This window comes from Papio anubis, chromosome 17 (assembly GCF_008728515.1).
Source record: "Papio anubis isolate 15944 chromosome 17, Panubis1.0, whole genome shotgun sequence".
NCBI lineage: Eukaryota > Metazoa > Chordata > Mammalia > Primates > Cercopithecidae > Papio > Papio anubis.
The window spans coordinates 67,856,700-67,872,572 of NC_044992.1; the positions used below are offsets into that span (position 1 = coordinate 67,856,700).

Genomic DNA, 15,873 nt, shown 5'->3' on the forward strand with positions numbered 1-15,873 from the left:
ACTGTTCTTTCTTGATTTATCAATTTTAGAAATTATGTACTTTCAATTACAGTAGATCAATGTTTACATACTTAAAACCGCTACCTCTACATCTGCTTCCCACCCACCATCCTGCAGGGCGCACCCACGGAGATGGGCTAAGACCTGGCCTGGGCAGCTGGGGGCCTCCTGGGGCACTGGTACATGTTCATAGTCCCAGCTGCCCAGGAAGCTAAGGCAGAAGGATCACTTGACCCAGGAAGTCGAAGCTGCAGTGGGCTGCATTGCAGCACTGCACTCCAGCTGAAATGACACTGAGACACTGTCTCAAAAAAAAAAAAAAAAAGGGCGGGCCAGGTGGGAAGCTGCCTCACGTCTGAAGTCAGGCCTGCCACAACAACAGGCCTCTTGCGTTTTGGACGTGAAGCTATAGTGGCCTAGCTCCAGGCCCATCCGTTTCTGTCCTCCCCAGAGAAAGTGGCTGGGAGTCCTGAGTCCGGGCAGATAACTAAGGACCCCTGAGAAGGAGGACCTTCCTTAGAAAGCTTTTACTCTTTGTCTTTTCCTTAGCAGAGAGGCAACCTCCTGTGTCCAGCCAAGTGTCTCTTTGAAAAGATTGCCAGTGCTGGGCGTGGTGACTCGTGCCTGTAATCCCAGCACTTTGGGAGGCCGAGGCAGGTGGATCACCTGGGGTCGGGAGTTTGAGACCAGCCTGGCCAACATGGTGAAACCCTGTCTCTACTAAAAATACAAAAATTAGCCAGGCGTGGTGGTGGGCGCCTGTAATCCCAGCTACTCAGGAGGCGAGGCTGAGGCAGAAGAATCGCTTGAATCTGGGAGGCGGAGCTCGCAGTAAGCTGAGATCACACCACTGTATTCCAGCCTGGGCGACAGAGCAAGTGTCTCAAATAAAGAAGAAAAAAAAAAAAAAAAAAAGACTGCCGGGGACTCACCTACCATTAGACACACCTAGCAAGCAGAGGCAGGGCCACCTTATCACTGGGCTGGCAGGTACAGGACAGAAAGTACTCACCAGTCAGAGTGCTGCTTTTAGGAAATGCCATTAACTGTGCTGGGAGTGGTGCAGCCTTTGTCCCTTGTGGGACATGTGACATTTGGTGAAAAATGTAATCTGGCATAAGCCAGCAATGAATTCGTCACTAGGGAATTGGCTTTCACCTTCCTGCTGCTTCCAACAGCACAGATAAGCTTTTCTATCTTTTCAGTATCATTGAGGGAGAGCTAAGGGGGATTCCAAGGGGTGGACAGGGCTTAAAAAGTCGAATGTGATAATTAAGAGAGCCAGCTCTGGAAGCAGACACCAAGTATCTGGGCTCAAATCTCAGCTCCTTGAGCTAGCGAGTGATGTTGGGCAAATCACTTAGCCACCTTGACCTCCTTCATTTTCCCATTTGTTAACTGGGGATAGGCAGAGTCCCACCTAATTGAGTAGTTGTGAGTATTAAATGATGTAACCCAGACCAGGCGTGGTGGCTCACACCTGTAATCCTACCATTTTAGGAGGCTGAGGCAGGTGGACTGCTTGAGCCCAGGAGTTTAAGACCAGCCTGGGCAACATAGCGAGACCTTGTCTCAAAAAAAAAAAAAAGTATTAAATGATGTAAAATCCAAATAAAGAATTTAGCACAGAGTTGGGCTCTTAGTGTGTTCCCAATAGACAGAGCTGTTCTCATCGCCCAGGAAGACTGGGATGTGCCTGGAGTAGGAGAAATCCTTCTGCACAGTCTCCTTCCTCTTTAAGGCAAAAGAGTAGGGAAAAAAAAAATGGCCAAGCGCAGTGGTTCATGCCTGTAATCCCAGAACTTTGTGAGGTCAAGGTGGGAGGATCGCTTGAGGCCAGGAGTTCAAGACTAGCCTGGGCAAAAAATAAAAATAAAAATAAAAACCAGCCACGTGTAGTGTTGTGTGCTTGTAGTCCTAGATTCTTAGGAGGCTGGGCTGGAGGATTGCTTGAGCCCAGGGGAGTTGAGGGTTGCTGCAGTGAGCTACTGCACTCTAGCCTGGGCAACAGAGCAAGACCGTGTCGCAAAAAAAAAAAAAAAACAAAACTGGAAGCTGAGGCGGTCAGATCGCTTGAGGCCAGTAGTTCGAGACTAGCCTGGAAAACATGACAAAACCTTGTCTCTACTGAAAACACAAAAATTAGCCGGGTGTGGCAGAGCATGCCAGTAGTTCCAGCTACTAGGGAGGCTGAGGCACAAGAATCGCTCGAACCCAGGAGGCAGAGGTTGTAGTAGCCGAAGTCATACCACTGCACTCCAGCCTGGGTGATAGAGCGAGAAGTTGTCTCCAAAAAAAGAAACAAAAAGCATAAATTTGCAATGAAAAAGAGCAGCAAAAAATAGGTTATGTTAAACAAACAAAGGCTAGCAATAGCATTGGAAATCCACAAAAGGAGAAGAAAACTTATCGTACCACCAGTGCCTCCTGGACCCGAGCCTTCAGGGAGTGTGTGAGTCCAGCCTTGCCCAGCTGCCTTGGTGCTGCTTGTTTTCACTGTATTCTTTTTTTTTTTTTTTTTTTTGAGACTGAGTCTCGCTCTGTCACCCAGGCTGGAGTGCTGTGGCCGGATCTCAGCTCACTGCAAGCTCCGCCTCCCGGGTTCCCGCCATTCTCCTGCCTCAGCCTCCCGAGTAGCTGGGACTACAGGCGCCCGCCACCTCGCCCGGCTAGTTTTTTGTATTTTTTAGTAGAGACGGAGTTTCACCGTGTTAGCCAGGATGGTCTCGATCTCCTGACCTCGTGATCCGCCCGTCTCGGCCTCCCAAAGTGCTGGGATTACAGGCTTGAGCCACCGCGCCCGGCCTAATTTTCACTGTATTCTTATTGACCCTTTCCCATTCTCCTTCTCCTCTCAACACCTTTCTGCTTCTCCTGGCCACCTTGTCCTTTTGTCCTGGCATCTTGAAGAAACAGGAGGGAAGCAAGAAATAAAAATTAGAGGATGGAAAAAAGAAAGGAAGAAAGGAAAGAAAAGGAAGGGAGAAAGGAAATGAGCTTTTTGATCAACCGAACCTGAATCTAATCCCAGTGCTGCCATCAGTCAGTCGGAGGAAAGGGAGCGTTCATGACCTTGAGTGGATTTTGTGCCCTCTCTGAGCCTTAGGCCTATTGGGATTTCTGAGAGCCCTCAAGTTCCATCTTTCAGCTTTGTTGGATCTGTTTGGATTTAGGGAAATAAGAGGTGGAAAGGAGGAAGAAAGGAACAATAATTTATTTATTTATTTATTTATTTATTTATTTTTAAATTTATTTATTTATTATTATTTTTTTTTTGAGACGGAGTCTTGCTCTGTCGCCCAGGCTGGAGTGCAGTGGCCGGATCTCAGCTCACTGCAAGCTCCGCCTCCCGGGTTCACGCCATTTTCCGGCCTCAGCCTCCTGAGTAGCTGGGACTACAGGCGCCCGTCACCTCACCCGGCTAGTTTTTTGTATTTTTCAGTAGAGATGGGGTTTCACCATGTTAGCCAGGATGGTCTCAATCTCCTGACCTTGTGATCCACCCGTCTCGGCCTCCCAAAGTGCTGGGATTACAGGCTTGAGCCACCGCGCCCAGCCTATTTTTATTTTTTATTGTCATTATTTTTGAGACAGAGTCTTGCTCTGTCGCCCAGGCTGGAGTGCAGTGGCATGATCTCAGCCTATTGCAACCTCCACCTACAGGGTTCAAGCAATTCTTGTGCCTCAGCCTCCTGAGTAGCTGGGATTACAGATTACAGGCATGCACCACCACGCCCGGCTAATTTTTGCATTTTTTTTTTTTTTAGTAGAGAGAGGGGTTTCACCATATAGGCCAGGCTGGTCTTGAATCCCTGACCTCAAGTGATCCGCCTGCCTCAGCTTCCCAAAGTGCTAGGATTACATGTGTGAGCCACTGTGCCCGGCCGGAAAAAGAATTTAATGCATTGCAGAGATGGAGGTTGGGAATGCCAGTTCGCCACCCTTCCCCCAAACCCATTACCCAAGAGAGCTGGTGTCCTTTTCTCCCCATCCCCACAGAGGCGGGAAGGGTTCGCTCATTTCAGGCATCTCCAGCAGAACTCTCAGTGCCCTCCATAGATCTTTTAGGGAGGGGGCCCTTTGAGAGTCCCACGGAAGTGACAGCTGCAACAGGAACGGAGGTAGCATGGGTGAGCTAACCACTGCCTCACTCCACAACTGGACACTCTTCCCCTCCACCGTCCCTCAGAGGCCCCATCTGTGAAATGAGATTCTGGATTTGGGGGAGGATTGAAATGAGTTAATAGACATTCAAGTCTTAGAGAGCTGCCTGGCTCACAGGAAGTGCTTGGTAACTGGCAGCTGTTTGTTATGGTCCGGCTATTGTGTGCCTGTTTCAGGACTGATTCAATGACTTGCATTCACAACAACCTTGTTATCCGGAACAGAGGAAATACTGCTAAGATTGTTTCTCTTCTTGGTTGCTGCCTCACCGCTTGTCCTGAAGCCCAGACCATTGATGTAACAAGGATTTTCTTTCTGAGGATACCATGTTTTATTTGTGATTCAAGCCTTTTTTTTTTTTTTTTTTTTTTGAAATGGAGTCTCACTCTGTTGCCCAGACTGGAGGGCAGTGGCACAAAATCGGCCCACTGCAACCTCCACCTCCCAGGTTCACACCATTCTCCTGCCTCAGCCTCCCGAGTAGCTGGACTACAGGCGCCCGCCACCATGCCTGGCTAATTTTTTGTATTTTTAGCAGAGATGATGTTTCACCGTGTTAGTCAGGATGGTCTCGATCTCCTGACCTCGTGATCCACCCGCCTTGGCCTCCCAAAGTGCTGGGATTACAGGCGCTGGCGACCGCACCCGGCCCATGGCATATTTTTATTGCTCTGTTTTACCTACCATACATTGTCCTCTCAGATTAAAATAATAGTACCTTCAGTTAATAATACCTCGCATTTAGGAAGTTGCTTTCATCCCATGAGCTCAAAGCCCTCTACAAACATGACCTCATTCATTCTCCCAGGTGTGGGGCAGTTCTAGGTGTCCCAGCTAGTCATCTCCAACCAGATTCTCAGAAGCCAAAATGTGGATTAAGCACTTCCACATCTCAGGACCACAAATCACGGGCTCTGTTGCTCTCCTTCCCTCTTCCTGAGTGACCTTAGGCCCACAGAAGATAACTAGAACCTGAGTCTCTGGCTTGGGGGCCTTGCCCTCCATGCCTCGCCCAGGTACCCACAGCTGGGCCCTGCAACTGTTAAACATTACATAAACTGGATAAACTGCCTTCATATCCAGGAAATAACAGGTTTGGCAATTTTGGACTCTTGCTTTCCTTGGGAACTTACTTCTGAATTAAGACCTACGGGCTCATAGGGGACATTCCACTACATCCAGAAATGTCTCTCCCCAGAGTAGACCCTCCTACTCACGGCCCTGACATGTTTGACACCCGCATGTACTTGTGAAAACCTGGAGCTCCACAGTGACAGTACTTCCTTCTTCTGGGCTGCTTGTGGCCTGAGCTCCCTGGCAATGTATGCTGCCGGCTGCTCACTTTTGTTTTTACCTTGCAGTTACTGGACGGGAAGGCTGCAAGCTGTACTGGACTCTCCAGCCACACACCAGGTCCCAGCCCATGTGTACTTCAGGGCAATTCCCAGGAAAAAGCTGACTCCTACTCCTTCAAAACAAACAAACAAACAAACAAAAAACGAACCAAATGGAATGAGCTCATTGTAGTACCTGAATTTGTTTTTCATCAGTACAGAAACATTAACATTAGTTGTAATCTTCTTCTTTGTAAACTTTAAAAACACATATTGTCAAGTTTTCTTAGATAGGGAGTTAAATCCAATGTAGGCAAAGTCAAGATAGAACCACGGCATGCTTTCTTATTATAAGCCTCCTTCTGTTCTGCAGACCTTTAGTTAAAATACACTCTGTAATTAGTAGTTCAGATAAAAACTCACTAAGTTCTCCTGAAACAGAAACTCTTAGCAGCCAATCCCTAACAATATTTATCTTCCCAATCTCTTCTGCCCCTTCCCCAATCTGCTTAAACTCCTAGTTCTTTTCCTACCCCCACAATTCTCAAACACAGCCCTGAAGATCAAACCCTAATCCAAAAGATGGAAGCTCAGCACATATAAACAAATTTGGGGCCGGGTATGGTGGCTCACACCTGTAATCCCGGCGCTTTGGGAGGCTGAGGCAGGAGGATTACTTTAGTCCAGGAGTTCAAGACCGGCCTGGGCAACATAGTGAGATCTCATCTCTACTAAAAATTCAAAAATTAGTCAGGCATGGTGGTGTGTGCCTGTAGTCCCAGCTACTCAAGAGGCTGAGGCAAGAGGATCGCTTGAGGTTACAGTGAGCCATGATCATGTCACTCTAGCCCTATCTAACAACCACCACCAAATGTTGGGCTTTAAAGGGCTACAACTGAGACACAGTATCTCTGCAGAAACACTCACTGTTTATTATTTGTTTTTATTTGGTAGAGATGGAGTCTGTGCTATGTTGCCCAAGCTGGTGTTGAACTCCTGGCCTCAAGTTATCCTCCTGTCTCGGCCTCCCAAAGTGCTGGGACTATAGGTGTAAGCCACCCCAACCCCAGACTCCACTCCTACTGCCACCCATTGTTTTTTTAAAACGTGGTAGAAATTAAAGCTTCATCTTAGTTTTCGTGACAAGCCAGATTAAAAAAAAAGAAATTAAAGCTTCAGTTAGGTCAACCGATTTAACAAGAAAAAATTCTTGGCTTGGGATATTGGTCACTGAGGAAGTCTCACTTTTTTCCTTGCATATTTCCTTGCATATCATATTTATTGTACATAAATCTTGGCTTCCATCTTCAGAGAGCAAAGTCTTTGGTCTAAAAACTAAGAAAAGACTGCTCGATCCTTGCGGTGGGTAGTGATTAGAAGAGCGCAGGATGCGGGTTCTTAGGGTGCAAGTAACGTTCTGTTAATTGATCTGGGTGTTCACTTGGTGAAAAGTCTGGGAGCTGTACCTGCGACATCGCACTTTCCTAATGTACGTTATGTCTCAATAAAAGATTTTTTTGAAAAATTAGGCTGCTTGAAAGTTATTTTTAAAAATTACATGCTTTTGAGACTTGAGCAGCTGCAAAGACTCTGTTTTCTATTTTGATCATTCTGTTTCTCGAGATGACCACATCTTTCAGAGGAAATGAGTCAAAGCCACTCTGTCTTGCTTTTCCAGCTGAGCATGTTCTGTTTCAATGAAGTAATGAATGAACTTGGCCGCACCACCCCCAAGCCTACAACAGCAAACAGAGGGCCCTCGGCCAATCAGCAGGCACTCCGGGTTTTCAAGTTGAGTTCAAACAGGACCAACGGAGGCCAATCAGCGCGCGCGGCCCCGCCCCGAACGCCCGGCCCCGCCCCGAACGCCCGGCCGTGACCAACCACGAGGCCGGATGAGCCAAAACACAGCGGCCGGCCAATGCTGAGGAGCCCCACGGCGCCGAGCTCCGCCAATGGGCGCGGCCGGGCGAAAAGAGAAACAGTGAGGGCCCCACAGGCCGCAGGATTCGAATCGAACGTCCTTACGAGAGCCGGGCGCTGGCGGAGCGGCGCCCCGGCCAATCAGCGGCGGTCCCCGAACGTTGGGCCGGCCCAGCCCCGCCCCGCGCTGTTGTTTGTGGTGTCGGCCGGGCCGCGGGAGCCGAACCACAACATTCGCCGGGCGGGCGGCGGCGGAGCAGGCGGCGGAGCGGCGGCGGCGGCGGCGGTGAGCGCGAGCCCCGGAGCCCTGGGCGGCCGGCCTCCCCCGCCCGCGCAGCCCCGCGTCTGCGTCCGGCCGGAGCCGCCGGGCCCCGCGCCGCGCCATGTCGGTGAACATGGACGAGCTGCGGCACCAGGTCATGATCAACCAGTTCGTGCTGGCCGCGGGCTGCGCGGCCGACCAGGCGAAGCAGCTGCTGCAGGCCGCCCACTGGCAGTTCGAGGTGCGAACCTGGCTGCCGCGGGGCCGGGCCGCGGGGGTCGGAGACGCCGGGCGGCGGCGGGGGCGGGGAGCGCTCCTGTCGTTGGCCCGGAAGGCGATCGGCGCCCGCTAGCGGGTCTTAAGCAGGACCGGGGCTGGGGCCGGGACCGGCTCCCCCTGCACGTGGGGCAGTCGAGGGTCGGGGGCCGCGGACCGGGCGCGGAGGCGGGGGGAGCCGGTGGGGGGCCCGGCCGCTGCGTTTCCTGCCTCCGCCGGGCCCGCGGTGTCACTGCCCTGTTTGTCCGCAGACCGCGCTGAGCACGTTCTTCCAAGAAACCAACATTCCCAACAGCCACCACCACCACCAGATGGTAAGCGGCGGCGGGCAGGGGCGCGGGCCGGGGCCGCTGTCAGCGCGACGGTGACAGCCATGTTGCCGGGGAGCGCCGCGCCGCGAATGTAAACAAAGAGCCAAAATGTCTTCCAGGAAAGAGCGGCTCCCGGGCCGGCGCTGGCGCCTCCAACTTTGAGGCCCGCCTCCCGGGCTGCTGCTGCTTGGCCTCGGGACTGGTGCCCGGCACTGGTCCCTGGGGGGAAGGGGTGCCAAAGTTGGGGGTAGGAGGGAGGGGGAGAAGGCCGGGGGCCTGGCGAGGAGCTCAGGAGCTGGGGGACCCCAGAGCCAGGGGATGAGGAGGGGGCTCGGGTGATGCCCGGACGTCTGGGACACTGGGAAGCCCGTGCGAAGGGCCCAGGGAGGGCACTGGGGGTGCTTGCGTTTATAGGGACCCCCTCGTGCTGTTGAGTGGTTTTCCCCCTCCCCCTCCACACACACACACCCAGCGCTACAGGGAACAGGAAAGGCATGAATCCACCCTGGCTCAGGAAGCCGGGCTTCGGGCTCTAGCCACAAAGATCTGTTCACCCTTCCGAAGCCCAAGGGGACTGGGAAGTTGGAAGGACATACATCCCCCAAGCCAGGAGGACACACAGATTTTGGCCCAAGATAAGGCCAGGAGTGTGTCTTTAATTTCTGTGTTGAGTTCTACCAGCCCAGCACACCGAGAAGTGGTCTGGGTCTGGATTTGCTTTCTTTATCATTCTGGCCCAGACCTGAGCCTTTGCCCTCCTGGCCATGGGGTACCCTGCTTTCTTAGAGGCCCAGGACATCCCTCCTCTACCCTTCCCTGCTAGTTACCTATTGGACCTGCTGGGGGAGGAGGGGCTGGGCTCAGCGATAGGGATCTTAAAACATTGTTCCCCAGGAGAGCTGTTGTGGCTTCTAGGTACATTTTTGGGATTTTTAACACTTGGTGCCCTTGCCTTTGGCTCTCTGTTTTCATCTAGTCACAGAGGACAAGTAGAGGGGTCTGTCTTGATCTTTTTAACTAGTTTTTCTCAGAATGGCTGATGCTGTATATAAATCAAGCAAAAATGGCATTTGAGTATGATGGGAGCATGGTACTGGCCACAGGGCTCTTAGAAACCCCAGAGGGTTTCATCTCCAGGAGACACGCTCCCCTGCACTTGACCATGAGAAGTGGCCAAGCACCCGCCTGTGCTTGAGCCTTGGAGCTCCCTGCCATCTCCTGTCAGAGGATCCTTGAGGTGTCCTCTCACCAGCTGTGGCCATCCCAAAAAGCTCAGAACTTCCAGATACTACAGCCATTCTGAGGGGCTGAGAACAGGGAGGCTCCCCAGGAAGAGCTGCTATGGCATCCTGTTTAGTTCCTATTGCCCCTCCTCTGCAAATCCCAAGGAGATGGTAAGTCTCTTTTGAAGCATCCCTCAAGGAAGGCAGCAGGTTTTGTAACACACGTGACCAGCGTGTCCATCAGTGCCCAAGTCTGAGTGCCTTAGCGGCAGAGCGGAGGATACCATCCCTGCTCTCGGAAAGTTCGTGGTTTCTCTTTTTTTTTTTTTTTTTTTTTTTTTCTAGTTTTGATTTTGAGAAAGTGGGGGGCAGGAGAAGTCTCTCTGTGTGGCCCAGGCTGGTCTCAAACTCCTGGCCTCAAGCTATCCTCCCACCTCAGCCTCCCAAAGTGCTGGGATTATAGGAGTGAGCCACCGCACCCAGCTGGCAATTTCTTTTCTATTTTTTCTTTTTCTTTTCTTTTTTTTTTTTTTTTTTTTTTTTTGAGATGGAGATTTACTCTTATTGACTAGGCTGGAGTACAGTGATGTGATCTTGGCTCACTGCAACCTTCACCTCCCAGGTTCAAGCTATTCTCCTGCCTCAGCCTCCCAAGTAGCTGGGATTACAGGCACACGCCACCACACCTGGCTAATTTTGTATTTTTAGTAGAGATGGGGTTTCTCCATGTTGGTCAGGCTAGTCTCCAACTCCCAACCTCAGGTGGCTCATCTGCCTCAGCCTCCCAAAGTGCAGGGATTACAGGCATGAGCCACCACGCCCGGCCTGGCAATTTCTTTTAGACAAAGTAAGTCAAAGGAAAAAGATTAAAAGCAAAAAACAAAACAAAACAAAAAAACACTAGAGACCAGTAACAGCAAAATGGCAAAACCAGAAGTCATGAGTAACTGATAAATGATTGTCGCATACATTACTGTAGATTCCCATAGTTGGAACCTTCCCAGTTGATAAGGAGGGTTTCCCAGTTGGAAGTAGAGAAAGGCACCACAGACTTTAAGTGAGAGGACAAGGCGGGTGCAGGGGACACTGGGTTCTCTTGAGAACTGGCCGAGGGGGCGCATCTGGTTCAAAACTCCGATTTTACAGAAGCAGAGAGAACCTCCAGAGAGGTTCAGGAACTTGCCCAAGCTCACACAGGCAGGCCGACACCATCACCCCTGCTGTTCTCTGGTGGCTGTTTGAGGAGACAGGCCTCGCTGGCTCAGGGAACTGGGGAAGTCGGTCACGATGCTGTGATGCAATTGGCCTCCACCCCCACCCTTCATTCATTGTTTCCTGCTGCCGAGAAGCCGTCCCCAGAGGCGGGGGGCAGGGAGTCGTGGAGGGAGGAGGGGAAAGGTCTGGGTGGGGCCAGGCCTCTGCATTGAGTCCTTCAGCCTCCCCTGAGGGCCCCTAGAAAGGCAAGGGTCAGAGCTCCCTTGGTGCCTTGGGTGCTGACATGGTGTTGGGCTCAGTGGACAGGGTGTACGAGTGGCCCCCTTCAATGTAGCTTACACCCCCCCACGCACAGCCCCCGGTTTCTGGCTGTGAAAGCTCCCTCTTTTTTTTTTTTTTTTTTTTTGAGATGGAGTTTTGCTCTGCCACCCAGGCTGGAGTGCAGTGACGCAAACTGGGCTCACTACAACCTCCACCTCCCAGGTTCAAGTGATTCTCCTGCCTCAGCCTCCCAAGTGGCTGGGATTACAGACACCCATCACCACACCTAGCTAATTTTTGTATTTTTAATAGAGACGGGGGTTCACCATGTTGGTCAGGCTGGTCTTGAACTCCTAACCTCAGGTGATCCTCCCACCTCAGCCTCCCAAAGTGCTGGGATTACAGACGTGAGCCACTGTGCCTTGCCAACGCTCCCTCTTTCAAGGTGAAGAGCCCTCAAGTCTTGTTCCCCTGACTCCTGTGCTTGGGGGAGTGGCCAGTGTTGCTAAAATGAGGAGAAATTCGAAGAAGGACTCCTGTAGCTTCCTGGGAAAGGGAGAAAGCAGCTTTGAGGTCCCAGTCAGTTTTGTGTGGTCTTGTTCTCTGTGTTGCCTCTTGCCCATGCTGCTGGCAAGGTACTCCTGGATGGCACTCCAGCCCCTGCCCCCAGGGTAGTGGCAGAAGACAGCAGATGGGGGACTGTAGCTACCCCCAGGAAGAGGACTGAGGGGCTGGACAGACAGAAACTGCCAGCCTGCAGCCAAGGGCAGGCCAGCTGTGTGTTCGGCCTGAGGCTACAGACACAGGACACTGAAATCCCTGGTTTCTGTCCTCAGGGGGCCCAGATATAAAGGGGCTCTTGACTCTGTCTGTGCAGTGTGGCCCAGTAGATGTTAAGAACTTGGGCCTGCAGACTTGGGAGCTGGGGAGGTCCGTCTTCTCAACTTGCCCTCTGTTGTGGGTGGTGGGTGCATTTTCGGGCAACTGACTTCTGGGCCTCACTTTCCTAATTTGTCATAAAGAGAGGATAATTGAAGCCATTAAGTATCATTGTTAAAAGATAAGGGAGGCTGACCGGGTGCGGTGGCTCAAGCCTGTAATCCCAGCACTTTGGGAGGCCGAGGCGGGTGGATCACAAGGTCAGGAGATCGAGACTATCCTGGCTAACATGGTGAAACCCCATCTCTACTAAAAATACAAAAAACTAGCCGGGCGAGGTGGTGGGCGCCTGTAGTCCCAGCTACTTGGGAGGCTGAGGCAGAAGAATGGCGTAAACCCGGGAGGCGGAGCTTGCAGTGAGCCGAGATCGCGCCACTGCACTCCAGCCTGGGAGACACAGCGAGACTCCGTCTCAAAAAAAAAAAAAAAAAAAAAGATAAGGGAGGCAAAGCCTTCAAGGCCTGGTGGCTGTCACCCTTAGTATGGTGTGAATCCATCCACCAAGGTGGTTTAACTTTTCCAGAGTTGGCACAGGAGGGAGAGCCTCCCTGCTGGCCGCTCTCCCTTGCCCAGCAGCCTGGGAGCATCTGAGGGTGGCTGGTGGGGCAGCCAGCTGCTCTCCCTGGCCAGGGAAGGCGCGGAGCAGCGGTGTCCTGGGCTGCCCCCTGCCCTCTCACTTGAATCTGACACCTTAGCTCCTGGGTGCAATTAACCATTCACTTTGGATGCTCCTCAGGGTGTCATTTCGTGAAACACCATTGGTTTTGATAAGGTTCTTGGGTTTTGTTTGTATTGGCTCGGGGAGAGGGTGCTTTTGTCCTATGGAAGCTGCTTGTGCAAAAATGAATGAAGCTGAAAAATGGCAGTAAAGGAGTGGCTGACCTGGGTAAGCCCCATCCAGTGGCTCGGGGACCCTCGAGGCAGCCTCCCCACACCCGTGTTCTCTCCCCACAGATGTGCACTCCCAGCAACACCCCTGCCACGCCGCCCAACTTCCCCGACGCGCTGGCCATGTTCTCCAAGCTCCGCGCCTCCGAGGGCCTGCAGAGCAGCAACAGCCCCATGACGGCAGCAGCCTGCTCCCCACCTGCAAACTTCAGCCCCTTCTGGGCCTCGTCCCCGCCCAGCCACCAGGCACCCTGGATCCCGCCCTCCTCCCCCACCACCTTCCACCACCTCCACCGCCCACAGCCCACGTGGCCCCCAGGAGCACAGCAGGGGGGCACCCAGCAGAAAGCCATGGCGGCCATGGACGGCCAGAGATGAGACTGGACGCCGCCGGGCGCTGGGCTGGAGCTGGGGGCAGCCCAGGGTTGTGGGGACACAGGAGGGCCAGGGAGGGGGGAGCCAGGGAGGGCAGGGGGTTTCCCGAAGATCGCACTGGAAGATTTTATAAAAGAATTTTTGTGGGTGGGGGGGATAGTAAACTTCCTGGGCCACTTGGGTCCTTCAGGAGTTTTTCAGGCAAGTTTTTCCTCTGTTTTTAATATATAACTATAATATATATGAATATATAAATATAACTAATGTGCGTGAGAATGGGCCTGGCACACCTGCGGTGCTTGGGGCTAGGGCTGCCATGCTGCAGAGCCGATGGAGTAATGATGTGGCACAAGGTGTCTCAGCTGCTTCGTTTAACAGCCATGCCTTCTGGAATCTGGAAGCGGACCCCACTCCCACAGTCACCGGGCAGCCACATAGCGGCTGCAGGTCCCAGGAGGGCCTGAAGCCAAAGTTGTGGAAGGCCCTCTTGGTATCAGGGCTCTCTCTCCCCATGGCCTCTTCCCCACCTCTGATTGCTGGTTGTGGCCCCATAGCTCTTGTCACCTGTCTCCTGCTGAATGCAGGGCTGATGTGGCACTGAGGAGCTGACTTAGGTCAAAGGTCAGGCTCTGCCCAGCAGGGGACTTGACTGCCCTGGGCGCCCTGCCCCTCCCACTGCGGAGAGCCTGCCTTTGGGTTTGGGTTTAGTTCCCAAATCAGAATCCCATCTCACCAGGGTGAAATTTTAATTTAAAAACTTAAAAAGAGACTTTTCTAACTTCCCTGGTTTGCGGTGCTTTTATTTCCGTTGGTGGGAAAAGCAGTCTCCTCAGAAGGGGTGGTGGGGGTCTCTTGCCATTGGGCCGGTCTGGATGTTTTTTACTGGGGGGTGGTCACACCAGGGGCTCTTGACAGCATGGTCCAGGTTGCTGTGGGGATGGGGAGGGGCCGGGGTCCATCCTGAGTTGCTGTGACCGTCCCTTCTTGGCCCCATCGGTGTAGCCCCCACCCACAGAGTCCTAGGGAGGAGCGCTGGAAGTCATTTCCATCTGCAGTGGGGAGAGCTTCCTTCTAGCTGGGGGCCTCCTGATGGCCCCCCAGGCCCTCCCAGGAGGCATCTTCCAGCTGGGCTCATCTCTGATATTCCTCCCCTCAGCTTCCCAGGGCAGTATGTCCGTTTGGATCGAGGGCCATGACCCAAATGTCAGTTAAGGCTGGCGGGTCCCCAGAGGGGCCTGCTTCCATTCCCCCTTACCCAGAGCCCCGTAGGTGTCAGCATGGGACACGGCTACCAGTTCCTGGCCTAGCAGCTCGTCCTCAGCTGGTCCTGAGGCGCGGGAGGTCAGCTGCGTGGGGAGCCTGTCCACCTGGCTAATGGGGGTGATGGCCGCGTGGCTGGGATTCCTCCTCCAGCCCTGCCCTTTGCCGCCACACACTGTCCAGGCAGCCCCTTCCTGTCCTGTCCTCCCACCTCGCCCTCTGCTGGGGTCTGCGGGGCCCAAGTCCTGCTGGAACACAGGGTTCTGGAGGTTCAGGCCGGAAGTGAAGTGAAAGTCAAGAGAGGCCAGGCCCGGCACCCACCGCATCCTGCCTCCGGGCCTCCTCGGGCCCCTCACACGGTGGGGCAGCCCCTCCTCCAATGGAGCGGAACGGCGGGCCCCACTGCCCCTCCACCCCTGCGTGACACGGACGTACTTGGAAGCTGGGTTCGTCCTTTCAGTTTTGTTTCCTGGTTGGAAACCCCTGAGACTCCTCCCCCTCCCCCCGCCCCTGCCCACCTGTGCTTTCCCAGGCTGGAAGGGGCAGCCCCTCTCAGCACGTGGGTGGTTAGGCTGTGACGTCCCCAGGCCGCGACGTCCCCAGGCCGCCTGGGCCAGAGCCGGGGTCCACCCAGGTGTGGGCCATGCCAGGTGCGGGAATGGTGGGGGTTGGCCTGGCTGGCTTAGGGAATGTCGCTCCGGGCCCTTCTGTGGGTGTGGGGAAGGCCTGGGTGAGGAGGGCTGGGCTGCGCCTCCCTGCCAAGCTGGTGAATTTGGCTTCTAGACCCGGGAAACTGAGCCGACCTTCTGACATTTCACAGCCAGGGTGGGGCCGAGAGCAACAGGAGCCCAGCTGGAGCCGGGGAGGGGCGGCCCTGCCTCTACCTCCTGCCTGGGGAGAAAGGGGCTGGGGTCCAGGGGTGCCTGCTGTCTGAGCAGCTCCTCTCTTCTGTCCAGCTCTGAGCATGACATCATTACGTGAAGACTCCCTGGGTCTCCGCAGAACAGGCCAGGAGGAAGCGCCCACCCATCCCAGCCAAGCCTGCCCCACTTTGCCCACACCGGGGTCAGGGGCAGAAGCGTTTTTCTGGGCTGTTTGTCGCCACATTTTCCTTTCCTGTGTGATTTTGTCTCCTCACACCCCAAAGCAGGCCTCTTGCCCCAGACATCCCTTTCCCATACTGGGGAGATGGGAACTGGGGGTGGGGGGAGCCCCGTTCTCAACTCTGAGCACTTCCTTTTCTCTGAGGGGGGAGCCTCTGAGGCAGAAAGGCTTTGGTGACTTCAGGGCTTTATAAACCTCAGGGTGGGGGGGCCACTCTCATCTACTGGGGGACCCCTAGAATCTGGCTGGAGTCCAAGCTCAGGAGGTCAGGGGACTCCTTGGTCCCAGGAGCTTCCAGTGGGTTGCAGCAGTGATGGGGGCTCATCTCTAGCAGCTGC

The 15,873-nt window shown here is 53.7% G+C and overlaps 1 protein-coding gene across 1 annotated transcript; it reads left to right on the plus strand.

Moving 5' to 3' along the window:
• The first annotated feature begins 7,502 nt into the window (after window positions 1–7,502).
• Window positions 7,503–13,953, plus strand: UBALD2 (UBA like domain containing 2). The gene is made up of 3 exons (XM_003913472.4): window positions 7,503–7,924; window positions 8,211–8,273; window positions 12,863–13,953. The coding sequence occupies exons 1-3, from the start codon at window positions 7,805–7,807 to the stop codon at window positions 13,172–13,174; spliced, it is 495 nt and encodes a 164-aa protein (XP_003913521.1). The 5' UTR covers window positions 7,503–7,804; the 3' UTR covers window positions 13,175–13,953.
• The last annotated feature ends 1,920 nt before the right edge of the window (window positions 13,954–15,873 follow it).

Excerpts from the sequence above, each read along its gene's own strand:
- UBALD2 (XM_003913472.4), top strand. The coding sequence starts at position 7,805 with ATGTCGGTGAACATGGACGAGCTGCGGCACCAGGTCATGATCAACCAG. Across the intron at positions 7,925-8,210 it reads CCGCCCACTGGCAGTTCGAG|ACCGCGCTGAGCACGTTCTT; the intron begins GTGCGAACCTGG and ends GTTTGTCCGCAG. Across the intron at positions 8,274-12,862 it reads GCCACCACCACCACCAGATG|ATGTGCACTCCCAGCAACAC; the intron begins GTAAGCGGCGGC and ends CTCTCCCCACAG.